Here is a 14,496-nt window from a genome sequence, read left to right as displayed (position 1 = left end):
GCTGTAGAGGGATGTATACCCCATGCTAAGTATGCATTTCATTCTTCATGGACGTTTAGGTTGCTTGCAGGTTTTGGCTATTACAAATAGTGCTGCTGGGAACATCCTTTACCGGTACTCTCCTTCTGCACAAGTCCATGCAGCAGCCACACTTGGAATTAACAAAAGTGGAAACATTCCTCCCATATCTGGTACATGAGTTGTGGTATCTCATTGAGGTTTGAATTTGCATTTCCCTGTGTCCTACTGGGTTGAGCACCTCTTCATGCTTACTGGCCAGTGGTTTTTCTCTTTTGTGAAGTATTTTGTTCAAAAGTATTGCCCATTTTGTTTCTGGATAACCTTTTGTTTATTGAAAATGTTCAATATATTTTCCCACTACATATATACAGGGTGGGGCCACAGTTGGTTTACAGTTGTTCATATAGAAAATAATACAATCCTATATAATAGAGGTAATATGCAAATTAACCCTCACTCCATCACACCATCATAAGATGGCTGTGCCCACAGCAGAGGCGGGGTTCCCATAACGAGTTGTAACGAGCAATCAGCAGGGACCTGATTCTGCGTGGAGCTGGGCTGGGGCGGGACCTGAAGTTGTGCCCCCCACCCAGTGGGGCTTGATGGGGGGCCTCAGGCTGTGCCCCCTGCCCTGGGCTGGGGGACCTGAGGCTGTATCCCCCACCCCGTCACTGGGCTGGGGTATCTGAGGGTGCACCTCAGGACCTGAGGCTGCAGCCCCTACCCGGCACTGGGCTGGGGGGACCTGAGGCTGCACCCCCTGCCCGGTGGGGCTGGCCGGATCTGAGTCTCACGCAATTTCAAGGTGCACGTGGGTGGGTGGGGACTTGACTCTGGGCCCCACGGCGCTCTCCAGAGTCTGACAGAAGGAAGATTTTCATATACATTTTACTAATTTTCTTTCATCTCTGACACTTCTATTATAGAGAAAAGGCAAATAGCAATATTAAAATATTTCCTCTAATTAATTCCCTTTTAAGGTGCACAAATTCGTGCACTGGGGCACTAGTAATTAATAAATCCTATATAATAAAAGGGAAACATGCAAATTAACTATCACTGTCACTCCACCACTCTGCTATACCCACCAGCCAATCATAGCGACTATGCAAATTAACCCAACAAAGATGGTGGTTAATTTGAATATGCAGGCACAGAGCGAAGACTGAAGACAACTGAAGATGGTGGCGGCCACGGAGCTGAAGCGAGCAGGAGGCTTGGGTTGCTCCCGATGACGGAGGAAGCCAAGCTTCCCACCGGCCCTGGACTCCACTCAAGGAGTGGCTGGGGGCCTGGGTCACCAGGGGCGACCCAGGCTTCCAGCCGGCCCTGGGCTTCGCTCAAGGAGGGGCTGAGAAAAAAAAGGAGGGGCTGGGAGCAGCCGGAGCGGAGAAGCCAAGCCTCGCTGCTGTAGCCGGGCCAAAGGCCTGGGTCCTGGGTGCCGCAGGAAAACCGGTGCCGGCAGCCAGGGGAAGGAAGGCCTATTGCAACGGGCCACTAGTAATAATATAAAAGTAAAATCTGCTTCTCGTACTCACAACTGTAAACTGACTTTGGCCCCCACCTGTACAGTATATATTCCTCCACTCTGCTTTGCCTTTTCACCTTCATAATAATGTCTTTGATGAACAGATGTTCTTCGTTTCAGTACAGTCTAGTCCAGGGGTGGGCAAACTTTTTGACTCGAGGGCCACAATGGGTTCTTAAACTGGACCGGAGGGCCGGAACAAAAGCATGGATGGAGTGTTTGTGTGAACTAATATAAATTCAAAGTAAACATCATTACATAAAAGGATACGGTCTTTCATTTCAATAGTTTTATTCATTTCAAACGGGCCGGATCCGGCCCGTGGGCCGTAGTTTGCCCACAGCTGGTCTAGTCTATCAACTTTTCCTTTATTGTTAGCACCTTGTGTGTCCTGTTTGAGACATCTTTCCTACTCCTAGATTATAAAGGTATTTTCCTATGTTATCTTCCTACATTAACCTTTCACACTTAGGTTTCAAATCCACCTGGAATTGACTTTGGAATATGGTGTGAGGTAGAGGTCAAGTTTCATTTGTCTGTCTGTCAAATTGTCCTAGCACATGATTAATTTCTTCAGTTACATCAACAACACAATTAATTGCTTTATTTTAAAAAGTAATGGTAACACTTCTAAAGTCAGGGAAATAGAAACCACCTCTTCATTATCTGTAGATAATTTGAGAATTTTAGTTTATTTTTGTAGGAAAAGAAACCATTATAAAAAAAAACATTTATACTACTTTATTTCACTTACACATTTATGTCAGACTTTTTTACTTTATCATAAATAATTACTTAAATCACTGGCATAAGCATTCCTGAATTTTGAATCACTTTCATTATAAATGTTAAATATACATTTTAAAAAGCTAGAAAGATAATTTTAATGCTTTATACAAAGAACTTAAAACACCTGGTCTTTAACTTCTTTCTGTTCTTTCTTTCCCTAAATTTCCTCACACAAAAAATAAGCAAATGACTTCAAGTGTTTTACCTTCAGCCTGGTGTTCTCCCTGAAATCCACTCCATATCTCCAATAGTTTGTGCATATCTTTACCCAGAGGCCTATTAGCTTAAACTCAGTATGTTCAAAACCAAAATTTTAAGCTTCCCAGTCACACTGAGTAATGGTCACCATCCTAGCCTCTCAGACCTTAAGACTTGGCAAAACTTTTTTTTTTCCTTTCTTTCCCGGCATCACTCTTTGACACCTCTTTTTCCTTATCTTCTATATTCAAGATGTCAGTACTAGTCATTCTAACTAAGAACTTCAAAAAGCCTTTAATATTTTTTCTTTAGTCCCATTGCTCCACTTGAGCCTCCCCTCCTCATCTTTAGGCCACTGCTAAGGCCTCCAACCTGTCCCTCTGTCAATCCACCCTGCCTACTCCTTAGCAAGCACACCCATTACATGTGCCTGATGCGGGCAAGATAGCATTCTGTGAGCTGTGGAGGATACAGACAGTGGTGCACTGGAGTCCACTGTACCGGCTGCAAGAGCCGCTTGGGTGCATCTCCCACCAACTCCACACACAGTGATGTCACACTGTCAGCTGGAACTGAACAACGGATGGAGTATTTACAACATAGGAGTCATCACACTTTGCAGATCAAGGTTCACCAACCACACCCAATAGAACTAGTCGTCGAACATTTACCAGCACATCACTGCTGGAGAATACCAGTAACCCTGGATGAACATGCATGGGGTTCGGGGACCATATAAAGGTCCAGTGTGACTGGCATGGGGAATGGTGGACAATGAGGTTGGGTAGGGAGATGGTAGAAGGCCTGGGTCTTCAGTCTGGACTCCCTGCCAGTGGTTGGCAAACTCGTTAGTCAACAGAGCCAAATATGAACAGTACAACGATTGAAATTTCTTTTGAGAGCCAAATTTTTTAAACTTAAACTATATAGGTAGGTACATTGTTATTAACTTAATTAGGGTACTCCTAAGGCAGTGATGGCGAACCTTTTGAGCTCGGCGTGTCAGCATTTTGAAAAACCCTAACTTAACTCTGGTGCCATGTCACATATAGAAATTTTTTGATATTTGCAACCATAGTAAAGCAAAGATTTATATTTTTGATATTTATTTTATATATTTAAATGCCATTTAATAAAGAAAAATCAACCAAAAAAATGAGTTCGCGTGTCACCACTGACACGCGTGTCATAGGTTCACCATCACTGTCCTAAGGCTTAGGAAGAGCCACACTCAAGGGGCCTGACCACGGCCCTGGGCAATGAGAAGCCACTCAAGACTGGGGGGAGGGGCATACTGGTGAGCCTGGCTGCCCTCCTGCAGCACCACTAGCAATGCTGGTGTGCTAAAGACGGGATAGTCTTCACAGGGTCTGGCGACTTTGGGACACCAGGGTAGAGTTAGGTCACAAAATTCTCAGTCTAACTGGAGAAGAACCCAGCACTGCAAGGAAGCCAACATGAATAGAAAGGGAAACGCTTCATCTTAAGATCATAAAGCCTAGAAATTAGGAGGTAGTCAGTTTTTATATTGATAAACATTTTAATCTAATATTATAGTAATAACTCAAGTGCAATTTTTTTTGAAAATTCAACTCTGTTAAATACTACTTATTAAATAGTTTTCACCAAACATAACATATTCTTTTCAATCCCCACAGCAGTCGGAGCCATGTAGCAGAGATAAGATTTTTTTAAACCTACTACATTTTGTTATTGCTAGAAAATCTGAATTAGTTGTGGAGGTCTCAGAGCAGCGATTAATTAATTTTTGAAAGCTCTACCAAATATTCTGACATATAATCATGAATCCAGATATCCGTGTCTGGCAGGGACGTGTCCACTAAATAGACCACCACTTTCTGGTCCCAAGGGTTAGCACTTTCTATCACCGTCTGCACCAGTGCCACCAGAGGTTTCTTCTCCACATGATTCCGAAACACCATGGAAGCCTCCTCAGACCACTGGTTGCACTTCACTCCTAGGAGAAAGAGCAGAGCAGTGAGGGGTTAAATGAGCCTTTCCCTGCCCCACTATAATGGAAAACTACTTAGTCAATTCCAGAGTCGCTTAAACATCCCAGGCTGGACTTGCCTAGCTGAAGAACAGTTGCAGAACTGTCTTGAAGCAGTCCAGCTTATAGTTTTCTATTCTAAATGGGTTACTTCTGTAGGCCTTTTTCTACAGACACAGCTTTATTTGAGGTTTAATGCTGTGTTATAAAATGAAGTTATAATAACTACTGCACATTTCCCTACATAAAGCACATGCAGATTTAAACCGATAATAGACACAAATAGGGGGAATAAAATATCAATGATACCAATAACATCTCTTATTTATAGATTTTTTTCCTGATGAATGAGATATAGTAAAAAAGCATTAATATACTAATTTTTCAAAATTTTATTATACACAACATTAGGGCAAAAGCACCGGACTGAACATCTGGAGACTCAGTTACTATTTCCAGCTCTTCCTCTATCAAGTGGTCTGATTTTGGGCAAATCAGTTTATTTCCCAGGCCTTGGTTTACTTATAAAATAAACTGGTTGGATCAGATGAAATTTAAGTCCCATGCATTTCTAAATCCCCATGACTTTTTTTGTTTTGTTTTGTTAGTCCTCACCTGAGGATATTTTTTCCATTGATTTTTAGAGAGAGTTGATGGGAAAGAGGAAGGGGAGGAAGGGAGGGAGAGAGAAAGAAAGAGAGAGAGAGACATCGATGTGAAAGAAACACATCCATTAGTTGCCTCCTGCATAAGACCCCAACAGGGCCGGGGATCGAGCCTGTAATCCAGGTACATGCCCTTGACCGGGAATCAAACCTGTGACCCAATGGTGCGTGGGCTGACACCCTAAACACTGGCCAGGACGTCGCTGGTTTTTTCTTAATGCTACAATAAAAGTGTAAAGAACCTAAACATCTGACAATAGGGAAATAATGATCAAACAGAATATTTTGCAGCTATTAAAATCATTATTAAGACCATCAAACAGCCGCCCCAAAATTAGGGGGAAAATACTAAGTGAAAAAAGCAGATTGTAATATTGTACCTGTACTAAGATTATAGCTTTAGAAATAAACTCATACATGAAACCAGCGACAGAAAGGAATGTGGAAAAACAGAAATAGCAGGTGTAGTTGGAAGGCATGACTGTGAGAGATCATTAAAAACTATTTCCATTATGGTCGGGAAGTTGTTTGGGCTAAAAAAAAGTTAGCTCAATAGGCCAATGACTCTGTACTCAGGACAAAATGACAATATAAACAATGTTGGGGAATGAGTTCAAATTCCACAGAAATTACCTGCTAGTTGAGCCGTGACTGCTTGGAATGGCAGCTTTCGGAACATGTCCACTAGGGGCTGTACTTTTCTGATGTTGACTAACTCGTGCTTGCCATAGTCCAGCTCGTACACGGACACCAGTCCATTGGTCAGGATTCCCTTTAATAGCACCCTGTGCCACCTAGGTGTGCAAAGGATTGAAAAGGAAGAAACATACAAAATCAACACCTACTTTAGTTAAGGATAACATTTTATAATAAAAAGAAAAATATGAATGATGATAATCAAAATATAGAACTATACTATCATAGATGTTTTTAAAGAGATTGCTTCTTCTTTTTCCAAAGGTTCCTATTCTCGGCTTTATCACTGGCTTGTTCGGTGGAATTCTCTCACTCCAACAACCTTTCTCAGGCCTCATGAAGCTAAAGGAGAATGAGAGAATCTACTGACACCACTAAGCAGAATGAAACAAATGCCATGGAGGGTGATCGGGACAAGGCTGGTAGATCCCTTCATTCTGTCGGGGAGACAAGGATGGCCACACGCTGGGGACAAGGCACACGTGTGGAAGATGGGAAGAGGGAGGCAAGCAGGACCAGGCCAGGCTGAAGACACGCAAGGGAAGAAAAGCACAGGGGCACCACAGGGCATGGTGTGTTGGTGGAGCAAACACTACAGGTGGGACTGGGGAGGGATGGAAGAGAAAGTCAGACTGGGAAAGGAGGTGGGGAATAGGTTACAAAAAATAATGTAAAGTTGACAATTTTCATTATGCCAAGTAAATGCATTGAGAAACAAAACAAAGAAATCTAACCTATTGCTTAAAGAGCCTGGAAAGGGTAGGAGAATATGGGGGAAGATCCAGTGTTCAAAGTGCCAGAAATTTACACAAATATACTTTTCCCCTCTGGGCCTTTTCTCATTAAAATGAGAAAAACCTAGACCTCCAAGTTCAGGAATGAAGGACCATGTTAAAGTCCTAGAGTCTTGCTCAGATGATTACACTGAGGTGAGGATGGTGGTTCATAATGCCTGAAAGGCAAGTCTCTGCTCCTGCACGGTGGGCGCCGGGGCCTGCCTCAGGGGGCAGACCTGGGCAACCTCTGAAACACGTGTATCAAGTACGAGCCCCGTGAACAGCAAGCACCTCACTGCAGCACTGCTGGGCGGGGCCAGGCTGGACCCATTCCCCAGCAGCGTGCACCTCGTGGGAAATGGGCACAGGAAACCTACACAGGTGCCGTACGGGTGAACTGCAGTAAGGCTACAGAAAGGCTTCTTCGACTCTGATGGGGCACTGCTGGGGGAAAGTCCATAAACCTTCAGATTAGGCCAAAGCGCAGCACGCAAAAATCCATGAGTTGCAGAGACAACAGGGACACAAAAAGGTACCATAATAAGTACCTAAGAGCTTTGCGGGCCAGACTGCTGAGCTGGAGTCCCACCTGAGCTGGGCCATTTTCCAGTTGCGTTACCCTGGGCTCTTTGTTTATTCTCTGAGCCTGTTATCTCATGGGTAATATTTAGTTTTAATTCACTTGCAGGAATAATATATACAAAGCACTTAGCACTTTATGTACTTGACCTTTTAGGCACTCTGCAAATGGTAGCCATTATAATTATTATTAAAATGAAGATAAGCTGTGTAAATATAAGAACTTCAGAGAAAATTAAAGAGAACTTTTCATATATGGAAATGCCAGCTTGGTGCATGCTGCTAATTTATTTAAGTGCAAAAGGAGATTAAAATATTTGGTTTCAGCCAATAGCAATGTCTTCAAATTGTACAGGGCAAATGGTGGTATCTGTGCTGTTAGTCTATAAGTAAGAGGTGCAGAGAAGTGAGGAGAGAGCCATCAGAGAAGTTAAGTGTTGAACTTTTACTCAGCTTCCACTTTCAAAATAATAGCTTAAGTAAAGGCTAGATTTCCAATTTCAGTGCAAGGCTGCTTGTGAATCTCCTGGGGAATCTGTTAAAAACACGGATGGTGGGGTTCCATCCCCAGCGGATCTGATTCAGGGTGTCTGGAGTGAAGAAGGAGAATCTCCATTGTTAATAGGTTTTCCAGGTTATTCTTAGCCGAGATAGATTTGGAAACCACTGTTATAAAAAAGATGCATCCAAAATTCCTACTTCTTACCTTACTTGGAAACAAGGTGTATTAAATAGTCCTGGGTTGTAAGCAAGATAGAAACTCTAAACATTTACATTGTTTCAGTTCATAAAGTAAAAAAATCAGAGCATCTGTTCTTATCTATAAGACACCCCTTGCTTATCTGGGGGACAGATTAATTGGTTGAAGCCCAAGAGTGCTGGGGTAGAGCTGTTGGGCACATGGGGTGAGGGGACCGGAGTTTAAGGTCCCATACTACAGGTCTCCTCCACACAACCCTTGCCTCCAAGTAGAACCCCCCACTAATTATCATTAATCTGCCCCTCAGATAACAAGTAACAGTAATTTGACTTTAACTGTTATTAAATTATCCTGCAAAGAATTCTGAGGCAAATTTATACCAACATTGTTTCCATTGTTCTGAATTAAACATATTTATGCTTATTGTTATCAATAACTTGACACAGTAAAAATGTTTTTTGGAAGATAAGAAACTTGCAACATGTTAGTTGAATGCTTTTCAGAATGAGTTACTATACTTTTCACTTTTAAGAGTGAAAAATGTGGGAGAAAAAAACCTACATAACAAAAGAGAATGATAAATTATGATTTCTCTGTATGATGGACTATTTACTTAGCCATTAAAAATGTTTATGAAGAAATTTTATTACATGAAAAACTGTTCACAGGATTGTCAGGTAAAAGAGTAAATACAAAATTATACAAAATAATAATAATCCAGCTGTATAAGTATGTAGAGTAAAAACTAGAAGCATTCCATAAGTAATTGAAGAAATACAAAAGTAGTGTCTGGTTGACTAATTTTCATTTTGTATACTTTTTTGTATTTTTAAAATTTTCTACAATAAATATGTTATTTAAAAAATTAAAAGGTTATTAAATAAAAGTATTTTCTGAATAAACAAATATATTTTCTAATAGAAAAGTAGAAAAAACATTTAAACCGTCACTTCAGATATGTTTAGGTTTTAATAGGAATATGATCACTAGATTTTTAGATAAATGATGTCATTTTAAATGTTAGAAAATTGCATAATTCATTAGTCTCATTTCATATTCGAAACTCCCAGTCATGCTGTTCAAAGTCCCCTTGCAGGGATTAAGGACTCTTGTTATCACTCTCCACATTTCTCTTAGAAACAGAATAAAACACTTTGTCCAGGGACCTACTTATTTTCCACTTTGGCGGCGTACACTTGGTCTTTCTCCACTGCCACGCGGCGCTCCTCAGACACACTGTAGTACAGGATCATCTCCTCCATCAGAACCTCCAGCTTATGGATCTCTTGCCACCGCTGGATGACAAAGTAGCCCGGGTGGCAGGCCACGGGCACGTACACATCCATGTGTTCCCCTGGCTTTGCCAAGTGCACAGGAGGCGGCAGCTGCTCCGTGGAGAAAGCGCTGATGGGATCCACCACGGGCTTTTTGCTGACTTCCACGAGGCTCTTTCTGATATTCTCCCCGGAGCTGCTCGCAGTGATGGTGTGCCCGCCTCTGCTGTTGGGAGAGCCCGCGTCACTGGCGAGGGCACTCAGAAACACGTCCTTCTGATGCTTCCACAAGTCTGCGTTAGTAATCTGGCGGTTAATGCTGCGGTGAGGATCAGGGAAGTTCTTAGGAGTAAATAAATAAACGTGGTTGACCCCTCTGGTTTCATCCACTTTTGTAACCTTTGGAAAACGTAAAAAACCAATTCAAGAAATCCAAGTTTACACTGAACTCCGAGAGGTGGTTATAATATTAACGTTAAATATTAAAGCACAGTATTTTGCAAAAAAAATCCCCACCCCAACTTGCTCAAAGTCATTTTATTTAAGGTCAGATGAATTATCTATCACATCTGTAGCAATGGATAAGCTCTTAAGTAGTCTAGCAACCAGCAACAAGCTTATGGAAGTGAAAAATGTACTAACTTCCACATGTGCTCATCACTCAACTTCAATAATAATAAATAATCACAGCAATGGCAGAGCATCCAGCAAGCATTCTGCTTAAGGCTGGTGTCCTCTCACACTGGAGGGAGGAAAAAGCTTTGACATTCGCCATACCCTCCAGGACCTCTGGTCTAAACTCCTTATTTGGTCCTAATATCTGCCCTCAGCCCTCCCCCCTCCCGTTACTTGAGGGAAGAGGGACCTCGGGAGTGAGAGAGGAGGGAAGCTCCGGGCCAGAGGGGCAGGTTGCACCTTTGCCCAGGAGACCTTTGACCACCTTGCTACCTCTTCCTGTCAGCGGAGTGTCTGCCTGGGAACACCAGACACTGAAAATGGGCTGTACTGCTAGGTGACTGTTCAAGTCTTCTCATCAGCTCCTCTGGCTTATCTTAGAAATGACAAACATGAGATACTTCTAGCCACATCTAGTTTTTATCACATCAGGCCAGGAGTGAAAGGCGGAGACCAGGCCTGAAGAGGCAATCCTGCTGCAGTGATTTACTTAAAATTGTTTTTTTTCCCCCTGGCAAGATGAATCTACTTAAATTCATCATCTGGAGTGCTAACAAAGTACTGACTGCTAATTCATTTTGACATTTATGATACAGAAGTACCGTTTCAAAAATCAACCATTAAAATATTTTTATTGAGTAGCCAATGCTCTGAATTTAGGAGCTGAAAAAATAGCTGAGAAAACAATATTCATTATCATGTGAAAATTAAAGAATATAAAATGATACATAATTAAGTGAGGAACTGCACATTATAAACCCGAAAGGAGTATGAAGAGAGGAAAATCAGTGTGAGCTAGAATAATTTAGAAATCTTCATGAAAGTATTTCTCAAGGACATTTCATTATTAAATTTTCATATAAAATGACAACACAATTTGCATTAGTTAAAACAGAGAAATATCATTTTGCATTTCTATTCTTGGAAATATGAGCAATGTTTTTGATATGAAGGTGCAAAAGTATAAAAAAAACCAAACTAAATAAATCAAGCAGTTGAAGCAAACTTTAGGAAAAGAGGCAAAAAACAGGATTATAAGCAAATAATTTGTTGATAATCTATTAGAAAAAAAGAAATAGAGGACTTAAATGATTTTTAGAAACATTTATCAAGACTTATATGGTGGTCCCTCTGTTGGGGATTTAATTCCTTATCCCGGTACAAAATAGGAGCAGAGAACCATGTCTGCTACCTTGATAATAACGGGAAAATTATATAAAGGGTTTTAAAATAGTATTGGAGATACAGAGTAAGTTCATTTTAAAAATTTATCTTTATTGTTAAAAGTATTACAGATGTCTCCCCCCCCCCCCCCGCCCCCATTAACCCCTCTAATGTGGCCACTCCTCAGAATAAGTTCTTACATAAAAATTAAATCTGAGCCCTAACCGTTTGGCTCAGTGGATAAAGTGTCGTCCTGTAGACTGAAGGGTCCCAGGTTCGATTCCTGTCAAGGGCACATGCCCCAGTTGCAGACTCGATCCCCAGTAGGGGGCGTGCAGGAGGCTGCCAATCAATGATTCTCTTTCATCACTGATGTTTCTATCTCTCCCTCTCCCTTCCTCTCTGAAATCAATAAGAATATATTTTTAAAAATTAAACCATGAAATATCTTTTCACTACACATGTAACCAATCTCAGGCGTGAAAGCATCAGGTTACAGTATTCTTTCACACACAAACAAATGAGCCCTTCTGGCTGACAGCTCCCTTTCTAAATGTATCGAGACCAATAAGATAACTAACCTTAATGCTACAGTCCGAGCAATTCAAAACAGAATCTCTTAACCAAAGCACAGCATCCGGCGTCCACATGCCAACAGATTGTGGAACATCTGCTAAACAGCACCTGATGGCCTGAAAAAGAAAACATGATGGAAAAGCAAGCACACTACCTTAAAATAGGTACTTGTGAGTAACGTCAATATTCTTTTCCTACAAGTCAGATGTTGCCAAGATAGAAAGCAAGCGACAGCAATAGCTAATAATGACAACCACAGTGCCCAGGCTGGAGCACCTGCTTTCTTCCTGGCTCTGTTTATATTATACTATTATCTTTACTCCTATTACCAGCCAACGCTCATACCAGGCACTTCACCTACTTCTCACCCTACAATACTTCTCTGCTTGACAGGCCAACGTTGTGACCCTATTATATAGATGGCGAAACAGATGTGGAGAGACTATCAGATCACAAAACCGAGAAGACAGGATTGGGACTTATGTCTAGGTCTTCCCTCTAAACCCAACTAAAAAAAAAAAAAAATGAAGTGTCATTTGGATGAAAACTGAGTCCTGTTGGAAAAATCTTCTTGGAGGCTCATGTGCTTCATTCAGCATTTCCTGAGCACTTGTGGGTGCCAGGCAGTTCTGCTCACCTTTGGGAGGAGGTTGTAATGAGAATGAAGAAAAACTGAGACCCATCGATAGCTAAAAGCCTCAGTTCCCACAATCCTTTCGCCTTCCACCACCTCTACACAAGCTTTTGTAGAATGGCTACAGCAGGTGGTAGTAAAAGGTGACCTCAGGGACCCCTGCAGTCTCATGGAAGCCGTTGAACTGATGGAGGCAATTCTGTGAGGGGAACAAAACCTACTTCCTGGATTCCTTCTTTCCTCTCTGGGCGACGTCCTCCCTGTCATATCCTCTTCTTTCGGGTCTGAGTCTCTCAATGTGTCCCCTGGATGAGGTCACACACTCTATACCTGCAGGGGCCAGGCAGGTGGTGAGGGAGTGAGGCGGCCAGGTGGGGCCAGCATACTGGCCCTCCGGGGAGAATGCCACTTGCCAAGCTCCACAGAGTACTGTCCCATAAAGGAGAACACTCAATATTGTCCGATTTCCTAGTTTGTCAAGTGTGAAATTATCTGATTTTTAAATTCTGGCAACCAATTCACATTTTAAAACACTAAGAGCCAAGAGGCCAAACCCAATATTCATGGGTCAGCTTGGCCGAGAGGCCATCAGTTTGCTGCTCTGACTTAGACCTTTTGGGGAGATGCTGTTAGCCAGAGGCTTGGCCTCACTAGTTTTTAGAGTCCCCCCAACTTCACATCTATTATACAGCGAATTTGGATAAGATTAATAGAAAAAGTTGTCATGGCTTTTAATGCTGTAGCTAAAGAAGGTCTTTGTGACTTTCAGACAGTCAGAAGCAGTGGGATGGAGCCCCCATCTCCTTCCCCTCCGTAAGGCTGGCCATGGTGGATGTTCTAACAAGGGGTATAGAGGCCAGAGGTGCTATCAAGGGAAAGTAGCACTTAAAAGTCTAACAATTTTCAAAATTATGGCGGAGCAATAAAAGTGATTTTGAAAACTGGCTTGATCCCAAGTTAAACAGCTGCTCTGTAATAGTCATTTTAGAAAAGGTACTGGTAACTGGAGTGAGAGAAATAAAAGCCATGCTGATTATGAACAAGTGCTTTTTATTCACTGAGCTTTGATGGCATAAGATATCTTCTTGCACATATAAGTCAAGCAGCCTTTTAAAATTACAGAACGTCGAACAATTTTATTTTCAAAAAAGATTAATTTTTATACAAAATCCTCTACTTCTCCTAAAGGTAGGAAATAGCCCAGTCAGCCTGGCTCAGTGCTAGTGTTGACTTATGAACCGGGAGGTCACGGTTCAATTCCTGGTTCTGACATGTCCAAGTTGCGGGCTCAATCCCCATCATGCAAGAGGTAGCCGATCAATGATTCTTTTTCATCATTAATGTTTCCAACTCTCTCCCCCTTTCCCTTCCTCTCTGAAATCAATAAAAATATATTCAAAAACCAAAAAACAAAATTAAAGGTAGGACATAGTTCTAAACAATTTAAATTAATTCAAAATTCAATTTTTTTTTACCAATAGAGGAGAAACAGGCTGAGGTTAATCTTTTTACTAAAACCTATGGGGAAAACATCATATAAGAAAATGTTAAATATAAACATATTTCCATAGATAATGTGTTCTAATCAAAGAACTCTGGAAGTAATTACTTATATACAATACCTTAAAGCTGTGTAGAAGTTGGCACTGACTAAATTATTAAAATGGAACCTCTAACTGGACAACATACCCCAATGACCGAACATACTTGAAAACAAACATCAAACAATGTTCTATAAGTCTGACCGGTATTCTTATCTAAGACAGCTGAATTTTATATCTGGAAACGAGTGAACAACCACATTTGGATCATTTCCAATTTTGTTACAAACTCGGACTTCAATCATTATGAAGATCAAAACCGATTGGGTATCTCACAACATGATTACAAACACATTCAAGTCTCTTCCAGCAAACCTCCTGAGCTTGTAACACACAGTACCTGAGATGGTATCGAAACCATTTCTCGTAGAAACCGAGAGGGAATTTCCCTGAGCTCAGATACTTTTACGGATGTCACGGTGCCGGAGTCCAGGAATTGAACATCCAGAGTCCGGCTGCTGTGAACGTTCATGATCTGCAATGAGACAAGTTGGCTCATTAATGAGCACATCCCAAAGGTCAGAACGGTTCTGTGCCATGACATTTTGTTCAACTCTAAACTGCATGTAAAAGCAACACAGAATTCCGTTATCAAATTATCTCTTA

General features: G+C 41.5%; 1 protein-coding gene across 7 annotated transcripts in view; it reads right to left on the bottom strand.

Annotated features, from left to right (window-relative positions):
* Positions 1–2,278: 2,278 nt before the first annotated feature.
* The window catches only part of TDRD7 (tudor domain containing 7), a 59,337-nt gene continuing 47,119 nt past the window's right edge, over positions 2,279–14,496 (bottom strand). For all 7 annotated transcript variants that reach the window (XM_059657420.1, XM_059657423.1, XM_059657424.1 and 4 more), the window contains 5 exons: positions 14,231–14,365; positions 11,661–11,771; positions 9,137–9,639; positions 5,849–6,009; positions 2,279–4,517 (listed from right to left, as the gene is read on the bottom strand). In XM_059657420.1, coding sequence (XP_059513403.1) covers positions 4,297–4,517; positions 5,849–6,009; positions 9,137–9,639; positions 11,661–11,771; positions 14,231–14,365 — 1,131 coding nt within the window. In that variant the 3' untranslated portion in view covers positions 2,279–4,296. The remainder of the gene's footprint in view (positions 4,518–5,848; positions 6,010–9,136; positions 9,640–11,660; positions 11,772–14,230; positions 14,366–14,496) is intronic.

Source organism: Myotis daubentonii, chromosome 11, assembly GCF_963259705.1.
Source record: "Myotis daubentonii chromosome 11, mMyoDau2.1, whole genome shotgun sequence".
NCBI classification, from domain to species: Eukaryota; Metazoa; Chordata; class Mammalia; order Chiroptera; family Vespertilionidae; genus Myotis; species Myotis daubentonii.
Note: the sequence above shows the minus strand (reverse complement) of the source record. Positions and strands in the feature narration are given on the sequence as shown.